Source organism: Numenius arquata, chromosome 9 (assembly GCF_964106895.1).
Source record: "Numenius arquata chromosome 9, bNumArq3.hap1.1, whole genome shotgun sequence".
Lineage (NCBI taxonomy): Eukaryota > Metazoa > Chordata > Aves > Charadriiformes > Scolopacidae > Numenius > Numenius arquata.
Window position 1 is genome coordinate 26,303,985 of NC_133584.1, and position 18,920 is coordinate 26,322,904.

Below are 18,920 nucleotides of genomic sequence, written 5' to 3' on the forward strand. Positions count from 1 at the left end.
AGGGCCTTTCAGCTGGGATTTCAGGAAGACGGAGGAGGGCAAAGCAGACAGCTGCAGTCACATATTTGGTAAAAGCTCCGTTCAAAAGCAGCAGTTTCAGAGATGCTATCGCTACCGGAGTTCTCCCCTCTCCTGGAGCTGGCAGGCTTTCTAACATTTCTAACAAATGGAGCCCCACCACAAAGGCAAAGGGTCAGGAGAAGGGATCGCCCTCCTCCAGCTATAAATACGAGTTAGCAGGCTACAGGTCAGAACCAGAAAGGCAAGATAAAAGGCAAACAGTTCCAGCTAAAGACCTCATTTCTGCTGACAGAGGTCAGCGTCTGCCGAGGAAGGGGAGCTGAAGGAGCCAGCAGAAAGCGCTCACTTCTCTCCACAACCGAGCGAACGTCCAGCGTGGGCTGAACAAACGGTCAGTGTCTGTAAGTGCTTTGCTAAGCCCAGGCAAAAGGACAGATTTAATAGCCATTCCGGCTCCTCCCCACTGATTTCATTACACAGCTGGTTTACTAAAGTCACCACCACAGATGAACTTGAGGCAGCGACAGAGGTGCCTCACAAGGTTGGCATATAATAAAATAAAATAAATAAATAAATAACCAGGCCTCTAAGCTTTCTAGCCCCATACTTACAGGTCCTGGAGCCAGGAACACCAAAAGAAACACCTCTGTGGAGGAAGCCACACTTCCAAGCGATACTGGAAGATTGTCACACAGTCCCCCTCCTCCTCCTCTTCACATCTTTAAAGGGTTTCCTCAATACCAGCTCTCCGAGACCAGCACATTCACAACCAGCAGAGCAAACATGCTGCTTCCAGCAATTTCATCTAAGGGGAGACAGCTGTGACTAATGGAGCCAAACACTCTGACAGGTGGTATTAGGTGAGAGCACTGATGGAACTGCGAAATCAACCCTGGTTCTTCACTCACTGCTTTCAACAACTTCATCAAGACCAGTTTACAGAAGCAAAACAGAAGGCAGCTTCACTTTTAACCCAAACTATTTTGTAAGCGTGAGAGGCCACATAATAAAGCTGTTTGGTTACAGCTTTTAGACAATCCACAAAAGTAAGGCTTGTAACAGTGATGGTGTCAAGAATGAACAAACAAGCCTCTGCTCAAAAAAAATGACACCTGTATATAAAACAATTGTGCAGAAATGCCACAGTGCGGCCCACGCTTTTCTCCAGAGCGGGCTGTTTTGGTTTGTTATAGTTACCAATAATAAAGCTAGGCCTGGAGGTAGGCAAGCTCAGTTTGTGCAGCCTCTGTGGCCCGGAGCAGGATGGAAGGGCAACGCGCCCACAGCAGCTTTCACCACAAATCCCCCTCCCGCTGGGAGGAAAGGGACATCTCAAAAGTGTCTCCTTCATTTTCTTCTCTGTTAAAAGCACATCGTTGTCAACTGTGATAGAAGTGGGAAGCTCTAAACTCCATATACCAAGGCATAGGGTGGGAAACATAAGTTTATATTAATAAATACACGCCCTGCATTCAGACTTTCCAGGAGAATTTAAACCAGAGACACAGAAAAGCAGTTTTAGAGCAAAAACAAGAGAAAGGAAACACCGGTCATTTTACATGCAAAATGTAATTAGCCGATGCAACCCGCTTCAGCCAAAGTATAAGTGAGATTCAGGAAAAGATTAGCCATTTAATTTACATGGATAAGGAGATTATTCAAATCAACAAGAGAGAACAAAGTTTGCAGGATACAATCTCGTTTCTTAGAGCATAAACCAACCTCTGGCAGATGGATGTTGGAAAAGGCTCCTCAGGGCAGGCTGCCCCATGATTTCCTCAATTTTACTGCACCCTCTTTTGAAGCGCTGTTGCATACAGGAAACTAGATTAAATACAGGATCAGTCTGGACTAGCAGTTCTCTGTTTGGGGTTGGATGTAGGGAGATTTGTTAAGGAATTCATGGACAGTGCACATTTCTCTCATCTTTAATAACGTGGTGGTTAAGCATATTGCTAGAAAGCTAACGTCGTTATCTCAACATTACAGCCACTGAGGAAGATGACTTGCAAGATGTTTAATGGTACAGAAACTGGATGTAAGCCACACATGGGGACAGTGCAAGCACTGAGAACATTCACTAGATGAGTTTGGTAAAGCAGAAATGCAAAAAACAACAAAAGAAATAAAATCAGTTTCGTACAGTCCGCTGAGAAACTTCAATGGATCGCCAGAGGCTGCAGGCCAGCTTTCGAGACTAGGACTTCGTTCACCAGCATTTCAAAGTCAGAGGCCCTTTGACACCAAGTAAGTCTAGGAGGCTGCACAAACGATCATTTAAGCTCTCATCAGTGGTGAAAGCAACCGCCTTTTTTATTAGGTAGCCAGGAAAGCCGAAGTCATGGCATGGCAGCCTTCCCGTCCTCCTCTGGTAACTCGAGTAAGCATCAGGTTTTGAGTTTGCTACATTCTTCTAAAGTTGAAACTTTTAACAAGCAACAGAGATTCATGATTTTACATCCACTGATCTCAGGGTTGATCCCTGGAAGATGATGCATGCACTGAGAACATGCAGTTTGCTAGAAACCTATCTCCTAAATTTCTAATTGAGGCCAGACTACATTGCTTCTCTGGCAGCTTGTTATTTTAGTCACTCATCAGTTGAGGACATATTCTTATCTTCATCATCAGGTGTATCTTTTAGCTGTTGACGAGCAAACTCCTCAAATACCAGCTCTGCTTCACTGAAATGGAAGAAACACAGGTCTTTCAAAATGATGTTAGCAATTTTTTTCTATACCAGCAGACTAAAGGCAACATAGAGGAGGAAGAAGAGAAGCCTGGAGCAGACGCTGGTAATGTTTCTCTTGTCTTCAAAGGGATTTGGATCACATTCCCACAGGCACCATCTTCATTGGTGGCATTCTAGCTAGTACGAAAAGCAGTTGATTGAGCAAGTCAGGACACAAACTTAGGAGGTTTTCATCTGTACCCAATCATGTCCATTCCAGCTAAATATTTCTCACATGTCTGAATAGTCTGCAGCCTGAAAGAGTCTTTGTCTAGAAATAAAACGTGAAACCTTTCATCCTTATTCATTCTGTTGTAAAATAAGGAACTCAACAGGTTTGACCACGTGCCCCGAAACTTAGGGCCACAGAGCAGCAGCTGACCACAGACACAACCCTCCCTCCAACGTGTTTTTTTAAACTAGTTTCACGTGGTCAGTCATTGCTGTTCAACCAATGGCAGTAATCTGTCAAGCCACAGTAACTTGGATTTAAGCTCATACTCTGTGAAGCCTGTGGATTGTTGGACAATTTTGAGTTTTCAAAGACTCAATGCACAACTGCAGCTGGAACGTGAAATATCATTAGAAGCAACTTACCCATCCTTCCCTGCAGTCATCAGCATGCAGCAAAGGAGGAAAAAAGACACACCAAGTAGTTAGAACCGTGGATGCTAAAACCAGCAAAAATTTATAAATTGACAAGGCAAAACAATGACAAGCAGTAGGATTTAAAGCAATACAAGGAGAAGTCCAGTAAGTCTCCAAATGTGCATACGTGCACCTGATGAAGCAGAACTCGATCTCCTGAATGGAAAAGCACTCTAGCAATGTCACCCAAGACATCAGAAGGGCTGAGAAACAGAGACAGATTGTCCCGTTTATGCTTGCTAGCAGTCGCAGCTGTGTGAGACATCTGTGCGTACACTTCCAGAGATGATAGTGCTTGTGTGATATGATGTGAGTCTTAGTCGGTCTGTCACAGTGATTTAAGTAGTCAGCTGATGAGAATACAATGTTCTTGTTCAATAAACATGAAGGTATTAAAATCAAATGACATCAGAATGGTCTCTCATTAGGTAGTTTATGTACTTGAGGCAATACTCCTGATTCCATCCTTCCCTAAATATAATCCTGAGGCCTTTGGCATTCTTTAACGGGATCTTTGCTAAGCAAACCATAACGATCCTGCTTCCTAGCAGGATTTCTCAGAAGCTGCTTCAGTACAGCTTAAGATAAGCAGAATAGACTGTATTGCAGTGATGAAATGGGAACAGGGATTTTTTTCATTTGTTCCCACAGTTACTTTATCTTTAGCAAGTAACAGTCGCTTCACTGACTGACTTCTCATGAGTTTAAGTGAGGGAGCAAAGTGCACCTAAGGCATCGTTCTACAGAAGTCATCAGGGATCTGGGATGCTTCAGTGACTAGATAACTTGCTACCTGGAGAACTCCCACCCAACAAGGGCAACAAGTGGCAACTAGCACTGCTGGAAAAGTCAGCATTAAAAGTGTGCCAAATGGAGCCACTCCCGCCAAAATGCCTCAAAGGATGGGTCACGTAGACATTCATGATGGCGTCTATCCAGACTTGGAAAGGATGGTTTCCTCTACTCACAGAAGCCAAGATGAAGTCTGGAAAGTCTCAGGGCACGCATGCTTGATTGAAACGGATTTAAAATGAAATATTTAGAACTTTTAAAAAATTCCAACACATAAAACATCGTTCTCATTTCACTTTTCCTCCACTTTTTATTCTTTAAATAGTCTGCCCTCTTTGAAGCACGTTCATTACTATGGGAACGATGACATCAATGCTGTGGGTGAAACCACCAATGCGGTTTGAAGCCAATTTTACAAAATGGGTTCGGGGGGAAAAACAGGTATTGTTTCAGTTGGGCATATACTTTATTGTCATATAAATGCTCACTGAATGAACAAATGGGTAGTGTGGCAGTAGACTAATGCTTATCACATACCTCAGATGTAAGATTACAACCCAAAATGCCCTTCTTTACCCTCAGGCTGCTATATTAACCTATGACTTGTTAAATGGCTGCATTAGCACCCAGCAGGAGCGAGGCCCACTCCACATAGCTCTCTGGCTGTCCTGTGCCTTATTTAACATTATAAAATTGAAAGATTCTCAGGAACCTGAAAACGGGTAGATTTTTTTCTTTTTTTAACTGGCATCCCAGCAATCGTTTTGAGGGCTGGAATGGGAGGGAGCTGTGTTTAAGGATCCATGAGGCTCCACAATGTCATCATATTCTGCAGAGGGTTTTCTGCAAGCTCTTATTATGCAGCCACAGAAATGATTCCATATAATTAAAGTTGTGGCATATGGTAATTTGCATTACAAGCTTACTTTTAACCTCTCAAGTTTATGGTGGGGGGGGAAGGGAGTAGGCTTGCTATTTTTCAAGACATTAAAGTGCTTAAAAAATTCACTAATTTCTGGAAGTTACAATACCAATACAGGGCAGGAACAGCTTTAATATTAAAGGGACAATGCATTTACGAGTTTCTTGTTAAACTTGCACAAAAGGGCTGGTTTCAAGGGAGCAGATACATGACCTTTTGTTGACCAGCAGCCAAAACAAAGGCTGATGTCCAAGATATAGGTCCACAAAATGTAAAACATCAGGAGAAGGGCAGGAAAACCCCAAAGAACTCAACGCTGAGGCCACAGCCTTGAGAAAAACCCAGCACCAGCAGGAGCTTCTGGGCTAACTGTTGAGTGGGAAAGGTCTTGGAAGCATGAAGAGACACAGCCCAGTTTGAATCTATCTTTAAAAGAAACAGATCTCTATCCGTTTTTGTCAAGGGGCGGAAAAGACAGGCTGCCAATGCAACAGGAGCTGCTTCGCCTAAAAATAACCCCCTGTGAACCACATGGGTCCAAAAACAGTTGCAAACCCAGCACACACGAACCATACAACTGCTGGCCTTCAAGAAGTCCAAGACAAGGAAGCTATAAATAAACCTGGGAAAGGAAAGGTAGCAGGATGTTCCTTTGCTGTCTCCTCCAGGCACAGAAGAGAAAGAGCAAGCAAACTACAACAGCTGCCGCACACTCTGACAGACCTGCTTTTTGCTGAGCGATGAAGGCTCCAGAGCTCGCTCACAGGCAAATAAAAAGGGCAAAGCCATCTGCTGCAAAGCAAAGCACACAGCAGCTCATCACGCTTGCCCCAGTTTGGCCCTAAAAAAACTAAACCACGTTCTCCAGAATCTTATCTTTCTGAGGTTCTCTACACTCAAATCAGCCCTGCATGATTAAATATATTGATGCTATACATCTTTTATTTACTTTTGCCAGAAATCACCTTGGCTGGAGAAAAGGACATTACCCTACCACAAGGAATAAATCATAATACGTGGCATTTTTTAATCCCACTTTAGCTTTGACTCTAATAAGATGGTTCCCTTGACTTCTTTCCATTTTCCCAGCTGTGTCTTAAGACAAAGTGACAGTCAAGTAAGCAGGGAGGTGCAAACTGGTTACTACTGACTCATCAGTAAAAACAAAAGGGAACGGAAAAAGAAGATAAGGAGTGATCTCAAAATTCCCTGTGTGTGCACCCCTGCCTACACCCACCCCAGTGGCAGCCCAACAAGCCAACAAAGAAAAATTCCATCTTTGGAATGGATGCCTTTGAGAGTCTAAACGCTGTTTGTTGATGCTCCATTTCTGCAATTAAGTCTTGATCTGCTTGATTCTGAATTAGACGGTATTTCGCTAATGAAACACATTTTATTTCTCAGAGTTAATGAACTAAGGGGGTAGAATAAAAATTTTAAAAGCATGCACTCACAATTAGGAAGAGCGATTAGGCACAGGGCATGGTGAGCTACCAGCAAATAAAGCCAGAAAGAGTTTTAGTTCACCAGCTTCATATAGAAGGCTGTTTTATTCCCTGTAACAAGCTCAGACACCACATTCCAGCACAGTTTTCAAGTCAGCTCTGCAGGCTTCAGAGGAATTTTCTGTTGTTTTACAGTATCTTTTTTTTTTTTTAATAGAAAGCATTTATTTCTTGAGTTAACCATTTGTAAGGCTTTCCCATGGGATCACTCTTGAAACTGCCTGTATTTTTTTTTTAATTTATAAGAAACATGCAGTTTCCAACTGTACAAAACCATAGCTGTCTTCTGACAGTAAGCTCCTCGAAGACTTTGATGTAGCAAACAATACGTGGGCTGTGCCTTTGGTAAGAGGATGTGTTGGGGGAAGCGATCTGAGAAATATTGCAGTTCTCCATTTCCCTTGTAAAGTCTTCTGCCCACATCCTTTTGAGCGCACTATATAAAGGAGTGTATCAGCCATCCTTTGAAATGATCTTAGCAGGGAGAATTGACTGACTTCCATTTTTCCTCATATTACAAATGCTTCTGCCAGAATTATCTGCCTGAAGCGTAAAGTAATAAAAAGGGGGTTGCGGTGTTGTTAACACCAAAAAGCGTCCTGTAAAAAAATTCACACCGTTCTAAAAATGTAAAGTTCTTTGCAGTTGTCTTTGGAGGATCCTTGTTTGACGTTTTCAGGTGTTTCTCCGTATCCGTGAAAGTTCCATATTTTGCAGCCCTGAGCTGCCCCACCAGCACCTCTGCCCTGTGAGGCTCCCCAGAGACACTAGATGTCCCTCACCAGCCACCGCTCCTGGGGCCACTAGTGCCAGTACCAGCTCCTCTCTGAGTTCCTGGGAAGGGGGATTGCCGCAGTAAAGGCTGAGGGACAGAAGATCCTGGCCACTTGCAGTAAAGGCTGAGGGACAGAAGATCCTGGCCAAAGTGGCTGTCCCACAACGTGTCACCCATTTGACGTCACAATCAAGCATGCAGCAGTGTCAGTGTTTCGCTGGCAAAGCTTTGCTGCCCTGCAGCATGGGCACAGCGATGCCAACAAAAGCCCTTGCTTCACAGCACCTTCTCCAAGGCGGTCACAGAATCACAGAATGATATGGGGTTGGAAGGGACCTCTGGAGATCATCTAGTCCAACCCCCCTGCCAAAGCACGTCCACTCAAAGCAGGTTGCACAGGAACGTGTCCAGGTGGGTTTTGAATGTCTCCAGAGAAGGAGACTCCACCACCTCTCTGGGCAGCCTCTTCCAGGGCTCTGCCACCCTCACAGGAAAGAAGTTCCTCCTCATGTTGAGATGGAACTTCTTACGTTCAAGTTCGTGCCCATTTCCTCTTGCCCTGTCCCTGGGCACCACTGAAAAAAGACTGGCCCCTTCCTCTTGACACCCACCCTTTAAGTATTTATAGGTGTTGATCAGATCCCCCCTCAGCCTTCTCTTTTCCAGACTAAGAAGACCCAAGTCGCTCAGCTTTTCCTCATAAGAGAGATGCTCAAGGACCCCTAATGGTCCAACATCAGTAGTCCTATAGAACAATCCCGAGGACCTGATTCCCACCTCACAGGCTAGCCAGAGGCAGCTTTGGGCTGTGTGCTGCTCCTCGGGGATGTGGCCGTCTCCTTTCTGGCCACAGCAGAAAGGGGGTGAGAGGAGAATAGGCCTCGTGGATTTGTCCTGAAGGTGCTTCCTAGACTCACTGCGCTACTCTGCTAGGGTGTGACACGCACAAAAACTTTCTCCTATGAGCACATTCTGTTGTCTGTACTGAGAGGCCTTGCTGGCACAGCTCACAGCAGGGGCTTTCCTAGTGGAAGTGGGAGTTTCCTGTGGTGCAATTCTCAAAGAGTGAAGAAACCCACCTTTGCCCGCTTCAGCACATCCATAATTAGCAAACAGTGATTCCCAACCAGAGCAACTGAGTGTGGTGAGGATCACCAGTCTCTTCTCATTGCCCACATGCAATTCCTCCAACAATTTCACACACTAATGACTAAAGTCACCCCTCTCTAATGCTTCCAGTATAGAACATGGCATCTATGTATCTATGTTCTTAGACACAGCAGCTTTTAGTAAGTTTGGGCCCGAAGGAAAAAAAGAAAAAGCAGTGCAGAAGCAGCCATGGGTTTTTGTTTGAAGTCCATGAAATTCTGAACAAATACAGAGGGCAGAACAAGATGACTTGTCTATATCAGCCCCAACATCTAAAAACTGACATACTGGTTTGTGTTCCATAGCTGCTTCAGATGCTGCACAGGAGCCCCTGCACAACACCTTGCAGTTCCTGTATGTCCACCATCAGAGAACAGAACCAGCCAGGGCTTGAAGAAGTGGGAGGAGAACACACAAGCCCAAGACAGCCTGCAGTTTGGGCGTCTGATCCCAAGCGTGGACATGCCTGGGGAAGGCTCATTCCTTATGTCGCTTTAAACTTCCCACATTTACTGACCTGACTGTGAAGAGACGCTCCCTCTCAGGCACCCACTGAACATAAAGGCCACACCACAGACACCGTGGCCAATGCCACATCAAGATAACGGGGACTCTAAAAATCACTAACAGTTTTATCACCTCTTAACTTTGCTTAAAAGTATTTTGCTTTTTACAATGCTCACGTGGCGTCTTAGGTGTTTTCTGTGACATTCCTGTTTGCTGTATTGCAGTCCGGCAGGGAATTGCTGACAGCACTCATTCAGGACATTTTACAGATTAGTCATGAGATGTAACCCTGCAGTGCTTCCTCAAGCCCCTGCGCTTTGTATCATGATTACATAGAGGAAAGACAAAAAGGGAACATAACCCATTTCCACCTTCTCCCATCTTAGCATCCCTTCTCCCTGTTATTTTGTGCCTTGAGGTCAAAAGATACATAGACACAGACATACACACATGCACAAAGCAGCCCCCACACTGGAGTCTTGTTGACTCCAAAGGCTTCCTGTAGAACAAACCACTATGGTAAAATTTCACATCAGTCCGTTGACGAAGACAGGCAAAAATCAGGCATAACTGACCTGCTGTGTTCTTTTCATCAGGTTTGGGGTGCATGAGACGAAAGGGCAGCTCTGTGCCCACTTCACTGTGGGGAGAAAAGAGAATGCATCAGATCTACAGCTCCCTTCATGCCTGGTTCAGTTCCCTTCACACCTCTGGCCAGCCCAAGCCCTGAACTCCAGCTTCACCCATTCTTTCATCTTTTTCTAATCATAATTTTCCCCTCAAAAAGAGTTAAACTCTGATTTCTCCACAAATATCCCAGGATACCCACTGTAATAAACTGGGTTTATTATGCGCTGAATGTACTCGCATGCACGTAAAATCAGAAATATTTTTGTACTTGCTTCATTTTCACAGCTGAACACACAGACTTCTTATTTCTGTCACATTAGGGGACAATTATTTTTTTTTTTTAATGGGAGGCAGGAAAGGGAATAGGAAAGAGGGTTAAAAAAAATAATAAAATGAATTAACAACTACGACTGGGTGGTCTGAAAAGGAAGATGACGTTTACCTGGAAGTGAGGTCTCCCAGCATGCTACAAAAGAAAACAAGGAGAAAAACGCAAGCATATTTAGTGCCTTTCCATTCTGGTGCTCTATCAAATGCTGTTTTATGGGTGGACTATTGAAATCACCCTCCTCATATACTCTTCCTTACTGGCCACAAAGCATAACATCCAAATAAACTTGTTTTTAAAAAAGGTAATTTTCGCTTTTCATGTCCTTCCCATGGAGAAATAGTTTAAGTTTTTGAACTCCTGACTGAGTGCTGGATATGGCTGTGTTTCTGAGAGCCAAAGGCCAAGGGCAATCGGAGGACCATAGAAGGCAGCAGTTTTATCACCCTTTAGGCAAACGATTGACTCATTTTTACAGCAGGAAGAAGGGTAGATGAATGAAATACAAATGTAAACAGTGACTATCACCAGAGTTATCCTTGTCCTCTTTTGCACTGTGTGCTGGGAACTAGCTCATGTTGATAACATCCACTTCTTCCAGAGAGCTGGCTCGATACAGAGCCTGAGCTACAGAATTTATGACTCTCAGGCAGATGTCTCTACCTTCTGCTCTGGGAGAACGAGAACACCAACATAAAGGCTCACACAAAGTTTCACTTCAGTTCTCACAAAATAAATTACGGCTTTGAAACAAAAAATTTCAATGGAAACCAGAAGTTCATACTTCAGTCATAAAGTTATACGGTACCTAAGGAAGGTAAATCCAACACCTTTGGCTCAGGACAAGTCCTTTGGAGAGGCCAAGACTGATTTCCAAGCAGTTTATGCTTTAGAGGGAGCCTGGTATCCTACAATATGCGTCCTTTCTCTTAGGGTGGACTGTCCTGCCCTCTCCCAACTCGCCAATGAAGTAAACACATTCCCCTGTGTTGACTCTGTGCAGATGCAGCAAAAAGTCTGTTATTCTTACCCTGGAACAGTGAGCTTCACTTTGACCTTGTAGGAAACCAGAATCCCCATCACTGTCTTGTCTATTCCGTCCTTAATACTAGCAGAGAAAACAGACAGCAGCATTAGGCAGCACAGCAACAGAGAGACAATATACGGCTGCAGCAAGAACTGGGTGAACATCCCATTCTCCTGACAGTGATAGAGCAGACAAGCCTCAGGGACAGCTAATACCTCTCCCGATCCATGCTCACTATTTACCCTGAACGGACATGACAGGTTAAGTCACACAACTTAGATCTACCCATCTGGACACACATTTACAGGTACAAACTCCTGATCAGAGTGTCTCCTCCATCCTCCTCTCATCTTTATAATCCTGCACTAGCTCAGAGCATTTAGAATTCTACTCACATGGTACTAGAAGCCAAGTTGGTATCCTCATCCTTCAGCTTTCCATCCAGAGCTATTTCCCTGGTCTCCCGGTTATTCGCTAGCAAGGGCAAAAGTGTCAGCGTCTTGGTCAGGCTGCTGTTTGGCTGCACCTTTTCCCTGAAAATAAGCAGCAGGTGAGAGAAGGAAAGTGAAACACTGATTTGTGTTACACACCCAACCAAGAGAATTTCAAAACAGATTACAAAGCCATCCAAAAGGAGTGGGATTTATCTGCCCAAATTTAGTTGTCTACAATGCAGATGTCTACACCTAAACTAGTGAGAAAACATTCCCTTTATAATCAGCAGAGAGGAGCAAGCACTTGCAGAAAATTATTAATTTCACATTAAGGCAGACTTCTAAAGTAGGTCTAACTATGCTGCAGGCCTCTAAATTTGGACAAAATAAATCCTAGTTTAGAAGACCAGTACTCAATGGAAAACATGGCCCCTAAGCTACAAGAGAAAAAAAACCCAGAAAAAATCTAAAATATCTGTGTGTGCCCAACTGTCCTCACAAAGCTAAGTTCAATGTTGCACTGGCAGTGCAGTGCAAAAGAGCAAGTGGTTCTCCACACTGTCAACAGGCTCAAGGTTTTCACGAACTTTCCGAGGCCAGAAGAAACCAAACGAAACGGTGTGAAAAAGACTGACCTCAAACTACACCATCCGTGACTTCCACTCAAACGGCAGCGCCTTTCAGAAAAATGCTGCATCTCTATTTAAAGATTTCGAGTAATGGGGAGCCTTCCACAGCCCCTGCTAAGCTTTTTCTAGTAGGTAATTACTCTTCAAATAAAAGCCCTCTTCTGCAACCTCCTCCCCCTGTTCTCTGCAAAAAAAAAAAAAAAAAAAAGGTGCAGGTACCTGCTGGCTATGAGAAAAGGAGAGCGGCTGCATCCAGAGTACAGGCGGAGTGGGGAACACACACACGAGGTGAGAGGAGGGAGCACTGTAACAGCAGGCAACTGCAAGGCTACAGCTAGGAATACTTCCCATTACTGGGGAGGAGGGTAATTAAAAACGTGTGAAGGAGGAAGAAGGGATAAGCAGAACATTCACTCACTGTGCTTCCTCAGCAGCTACCACTTTTGTATAGTAGTCACTGGAGTACAAAACCACATTGGCAACCTGCTCCACTGAATGAGAAAGGAGAAAGCGGACCATCGGTTGTGCATAGGCATCAGAAACAAGATCGCTACCCCCTCCCCAAGTCTCAGGAACAGAAGACGTGACGAGGACGGCAGCAAAACCCACCCATTTAGAGCCTGAAGGGACCACCAGGTGGTCAGGCAGCCTGACCTTGGTAGAGACCAACAGCACACAAACAGCCAAAGTCTATCTTCCCTGAAAGGCATCCAGCCTTGATTTGGAGATGACAAAAAGTCAATAACCCATGGTTTCTCCTGGGAGCCTGCTCTTTCCATTATAAAGATCTCCCTCCTCTAAGCGTGTCCAGTTTTGTCACTGATATCTCTTGTGTATCTACAGCCAATGCATTTGCATTCAGGAGACACCATCATCCAGCAGACTGGATACCAAACTGCAGTCAAGAGCCTGTGACAATGAATGGCTTATATTCTCCAATCGAACATCAAAAAAACCCCATAGGGTAATTCTGACACTGATGAGGAAAGAATCTGGGTATTAACAAGGCCTTTTTGAGCTTGACAGAGGCGTGTCAACCTAAAAACACTTGGGAATCACTCGACAATGTATCCAAAACCAGCACTGACTTGGCTTTCTCTAGCATAGAGTTTTGTAAAAACCTCAGCAACTTTGTTCCCTCCTTGCCTTCCCTCTCTTTCTCACCCCGTGTCTCTCAGACAGTCTTCCACAGGTCCAAGCGCAATGGGGCTCGTGGGATGAAAACACGCAGTGCCACAAATAAAACACAGGCAAGGTACTGAAACTCCTCTGGAACTCAGCCCCTGCCCTCAGCATCCTCAGGAGGAATGACACCATCGTTGGCAGAGTGGACTCTTTTCACACTGCCAGATGTTTCTGAAACCCCAGGCAAAATTGTACGCAATCTCAGCACGTTCACAGTTAACAGGAATTGACGGGGAAGCCCTTCGATTCACCTCAATAAAAGTGGATTTCTCCCCACAGCACCTGCCTTGCCCACTGCAGGTGCCAGGGGACATACTGGTGCCTGAAATTAAGCCATATGAGTAACCTTGAGAGTCAGGAAAAAGGCTGCAGTGTTTCACTTGAGGAACAGCAAAGAAACAGCAACAGACAGGGTGGAGGAACAAATTCCTGCCTTGTCCCATGCTGCCTGCTTAAGCTGTTGCAAGCACTAACTTCTGGCTCTTTTTCAGCCCTCCCACCATTCTTCTAGCCCTCAAAGAATCCCAAGCAACAGTAAAAACATACCCTGGACTTTGATCTTCTTTACTGTTTTGTCTGTGCTGTTGTTGATGGTGACAGTGACTGGAATGGGCTCGCCATGGTAGTACACCTAGAAGGAATTCGATGCTCAGAAAATCCAGCCAGGAGGCTTCTCCCAAGCCCTAGGCCCTTCTCTTCCCCCCAGATTAAATCTTCTCACAGAGGTCAGATACGGCAAGATCTCAATGATTCCTGACCCTTCTTCAGTGACTTATTTAGCCTCAAATGTGTCTTGTAATGGGGTCTCAGCCCCCCCTAAGAGTAGCTATTGAGAAAAATTACATGAGAGCCCTTGAGTGCCGGGCCAAGTCAGTCTCAGCTGAGACCATCTGACCAACAGCCAAAGTAGCTGCAGCGGGCAGCAAAATGCATATTGTCACGTCAATACTGTGAAGTCCACAGCCCCAGCACAAACTCCTCACCTCTTTACTGAGGCAAGCTTTCAATTGTAGTGGCTTGTTGGACATGAAGAATTGCCAGGTGGTCTCCGCGCAAGGTTGGGGCCCTGGCTTTTCTGGAGCATATTGCACTTTACGGATCAGCAGACGTGCAGAGTTCCTGAGAAGCAGCAGAAGACAACATGGTGGTACTTTGTCCTTGGCAGAGGCAGGTGCTTACACCCAAGAAACCAATGACAAGTGGGGCAAATCTGAACAACCAAGGTGCACTACTGAACCACCCACCCCTTTAAGAAGGGCAAAGCTGAAGATAGACACACACGTTCTGTTACCTCTTATGAATTCTCTCTTCTACATTCTCTGTTGAGAAAGCTTTCACCTCAAAGTCAACCCCACAGCTCTGCCACAGAGAGAGAAGACAGCTGTGAAACCAGTGTTGGAAGCCAAGAGCATCTGCAGATGTTTAAACATCTTTCTATACACCAGAAATTGGCAGATTCCTGCCAGCTGCAAATTCTTCTGGCCTCCTACCATTATAATAGAGATCCCTGCTGACGGGTGCAGCAGCATCCACCTGCTCCACACTGCTTCTGCTAAATGAACGAGGCTTAGTTCCCAGCCTTTGACAGATGACATCCCTCCTCCTAAAAGGCTTTCTGTGAGAGCAGTGCTGTAGAGGTCACAGCACACCACAGGCTGTAAGGCTGAGCAGCCTGCAAGACTCTCCTTGAGTTTCTGAACTGAATTTCTGAATGGCTTTGTAATGCCACTACTTGTTCTGGGGTCAACCTTCTTACTCCCCATGGTCTAAGGGCTGATCAGGCCAAGCTGACCTCTGTTTTAATGGGTTTATACTGCCATGGGACATCTGTGCGAGTCCCAGATAACTCTCTACAGAGCAATATGGGAATTTTTACTAGAATATCATTCCTTGGCAAAAAACACAGCTTATCCTTGTGGCACTGGACTGTACAACCTGCATCGCACCTTGCCCAGTTGGTAGTCTAGCTCAGCTCTTCAGAGAAACATCCAGTGAAGTATAAAAGGAATACTTTAAATCACGTCAGAAACCTTACAGAACATCTCATTACCTGGTGGCTTTTAACTCCAGGGTTTTTGTTTTGTTTACACACATGTGCAAGCCAGCCCTCCTCTGCATTTTTTTTAATTCAGAAACGAGTCTTAGCACATGCTATTTATAGCGATCCATGAGATTTTAGGCACTCGGTCTCCTTTTCTCTCATGTAGCCTGACAGCTACAACCATTTCATGTGCAGCCAACCCACAAATCATGCGGTACCCTTAAGGAAAACACAAGCATTGCAGATTTAGTAGTCTCACTGCTATTTGACCAGATTCCCTTTCTTATTCTGAGGACTTAAATTCCAAAGTCTGTAACACGCACTTGTAGCTCTTAAGGCAGGTTCCTGGCATTTGCGGCACAGCACAGTAAACCCCGGTACCATCTTATTCTACTCTCAGGCTAGAGCTAGCCAAATAAATTCATGTGACTTTTTCCATATGACTTTCCTCAACCACGATAAGCACAAGTGTCCTGTTGGTCTCACCTTATCAACATCACGAGGTGCAGGCTGCAGACAGACCGAACAAGGCAGGTAATCTGGAAACTGAGGGAGGAAGAAGAGAAAAATATCCCCAAAGCAGTATGACAAAGATTTCCAACTCTGCAATACTCTAATTAACAACATTGCTTTCAAAAGGTATAAAGCAATTCTGAAGACAACAGGTCACTTGCTGTAATGTAGTAACTCTTTGAAGATCGAGCAAAGAAGCCTTAATATACTGAGCCTTATATTTGTCTTGTATGAAAAAGTCCCCCCTCTTCCAAAAATACTTTAATAGCCAAGGGAGGGGAAAGAAAAAAAAAAAGAAAACAAAAAGTAAACCAAGTCCAGGCACGTGAAGCACCTGGTCTAAAAATCAAAGAGTCTCTTAGAGGCACAGCTAGGAGTAGAAGCTGGAACCTCTGGCTCCCCGTCCAAGATACTCAGTATGCTCACAGCAGCACTGCTCACTGTTCACACGGGCTTGACACTTGAGCAAAGCTTCTCTGTGTCAGAAACATGACTAAGGCCATGAAGACCAGGCAGCCAGCAGCCAGTGTCCATAGCTCCTGGCCCAGGCAGGCCCAGCAACTCCAGATGTCAACTGGGAAGGCTGCAGACCAAGTGCTAACACCCCATTAGAGGCTCCAGCAGTTTGAAGATCACTAGATTGCATTTGTGTGGTTAATAACATTATGGCAGGTACCAACCCATTTAGCAGAATCATTCAAAGACTTATCTGTTGCTATATCTGAGCATGTGGGTTTCAAACCTGGATCTCCCTAGGGAACGCTATGGCAGACATGTCACTGACAGGACTGGAAGCATATCCTGTCAGAATCAGAATTTGGCAATGAGCTGTTATTTGTTGACAACATCTGGTAAAGAGCTTTTCATCCACTTGTTTGATCCATAAAATTTTTAAAGAGAAAGGATTTGGCAGTTTTTCTATGAGCACTGAGGCAATGGTATAAAGTATTCCAGCCCCTCAGGAATGGGGAAGACAAGGATATATTGGGGATGTTTCTAGCATAAAGACATTACGTGTTTCCCTGCCTTTTCAAGGAAAGCACTTTTCACACGCAGTTAGGATCTTCTTGCACTTTACCACTTAGGATGGTAAGAAAAGAAAAACTGGTACATTGCCTGTCACTCAAAATTGGAGCTTTGCATAACATTAATTCACTATTAATCCCTGTCTTCAGTCCATCACCGAGTCTCAGCAGCCTGGTAATAACAGACAAGGAGAAGAGGGTCAGAGGCTTTTACGAGATACTTACTGTAAAGAAAAAGGGATAAGCATTTTTCCCCAGCTTCTTTAGCAGGGATTCCTGCAAGTGGGAGAGAGTCTCTGGCTTGTCAGCAGGTGGGTAGACTTGGACCCTGGAGAAGAACAGGTCCCGTCGGAAGGTGAGGCCAATCACATCAATGTCTTCCTGGCCATACCGGAAAGCACAGGTCAGGGACACGTACACTGGAAAGAAAGAGATGACGGGTAAAGCAGGCAGCAGGCTAATGGCGCAGCCACGGTGGGATGTAAAATCCTCCTGCTCCAGAGAGTCAGGGAAACCCATTTCAATGCTGTTGTATAACCCAGTAAGTCTTCACACCATATGTAAGAACATGTAAGAACGTGAGTAAGAAGCCCATTCACCAGGGAAGAGAGTTACATTTGTACCCTTAAAGCAATAAAAAAAAAGGTTCTATCTCAGCATCTTACTTTAAAAGAGGACTAACACTCTCTGAAACATATGTTGCATAAAACCTCAAACCTTTTTTCCCCTTGATAATTGCAGGATCCACCAATACAACACCATCTGAAAGAAAGGGAAAAAAATTAAAAAAAAAAAGATTAACAGAGGATAATCAGGGTTGAGAGAGTAGGAAGGGCAGCGCGTATCCTTGTGGACTTACCTACAGGTTCCACAACCCCCACGTTGTCAATGAAGTCCCGCTTCCCCAGGTAGATAGTCAGCTGTAGGGAGAAGATGATCATGGTTGAACTACGAAGTGTTGATGGTTGTGTGTTGATGGGGGGGGAAGAGTGGGGGAAGGATGACCACAACACAGACACAGCCGAGAGCTATAAATCTTGCAGAGATCAGAACAATTCCATTTAAAATGGAATATTAATGTTTTTCCAGCGAACCTGCAATCCCCACCAGACCCAACAGGATTATTCACATGCTTCAGGACATCAGAACTGGAGACCTGATGCAGATCAACTCCCAAAAGTACAAAAATACTTGCGCATGGGCCAAAGAACTATACAGATTTTTTGGTGCCATCAGGTTGAAAAGACAATGAATCAGCTTTACTTTAAACATTTACCAGCAGGAGTACAGCCCAGGAGGAATGAGAGGCTAATTGCCTTCCTCTTGTATTATAATATATGAGAAGCTTGCCCTATGAACTCTGTTTACATCATCTCCTCAAACTTGGCACTAAATACAGTTCACGGTCCTTCTTCAGAAGAAAATGAAGGGGACAGGAAAGAGCTTTCTAATAAGTCTCCAGTCTGACTACAAATAAAACTCATACCTATATAAAGCCAGTATTTATGGCACTTACAGCTTTGTCACGGGTGCTTTTTTTGAAGATAACTTGTTTATGAGGAGAAGTAGCATTCTTCCCACTCGCCCCCGTCTTTTGAGACTCAGGGCAGCTCATGGTCCAAGACGGGTGTGTGACTGTGGGGGAATGAAGCTTTTCTGCCCCAAAAGGTCCTGGGAAAGAAGTCAGAAAAAAAAATAGATGGATGAGATAAAAGCAGAATTATACTTTGTGAGTAAAGCACTCTATTCCCATGTAAAGTTTACCAAAGACTATTTCAACAGATACTCAGGCACAGCACAGAAAGTAGGTTTCTTTTCATTTTAGCAGTTCCTCATAAAAAACCCCAACTAAACACCAAAAAAACCCCAAACCCAAACAAAACCATCTATTTAATAACAGCTTTTCAGAAACATTACAAGAGACCAAGAACTCTTTTTAATATGAATTAAAAAAATATTAGACTAAGAGAAAAATCTTGAGGGGAAGGGACAGCTTGGCCTTTGCAGAGAGGTTTGTAGAGAGTAATTTTGTGACAAAAATCTGTAAGAGCACAACAG

The 18,920-nt window shown here is 44.4% G+C and overlaps 1 protein-coding gene across 2 annotated transcripts; it reads right to left on the minus strand.

Moving 5' to 3' along the window:
• Positions 1 to 2,024: 2,024 nt before the first annotated feature.
• Positions 2,025 to 18,477, minus strand: SAG (S-antigen visual arrestin). 2 transcript variants are annotated; one of them, XM_074152985.1, is made up of 15 exons: positions 18,379 to 18,477; positions 17,722 to 17,782; positions 17,580 to 17,624; positions 17,088 to 17,281; positions 15,811 to 15,870; positions 14,575 to 14,642; positions 14,267 to 14,402; positions 13,830 to 13,914; positions 12,517 to 12,589; positions 11,431 to 11,568; positions 11,039 to 11,116; positions 10,123 to 10,146; positions 9,626 to 9,690; positions 3,350 to 3,359; positions 2,031 to 2,705 (listed from the first exon to the last, which is right to left on the minus strand). In XM_074152985.1, the coding sequence occupies exons 1-15, from the start codon at positions 18,475 to 18,477 to the stop codon at positions 2,612 to 2,614; spliced, it is 1,230 nt and encodes a 409-aa protein (XP_074009086.1). In that variant the 3' UTR covers positions 2,031 to 2,611. The 2 variants fall into 2 exon arrangements, with proteins under 2 accessions (XP_074009087.1, XP_074009086.1); XM_074152986.1 differs by lacking the exon at positions 3,350 to 3,359 and having other exon boundaries at positions 2,025 to 2,705.
• Positions 18,478 to 18,920: the final 443 nt, after the last annotated feature.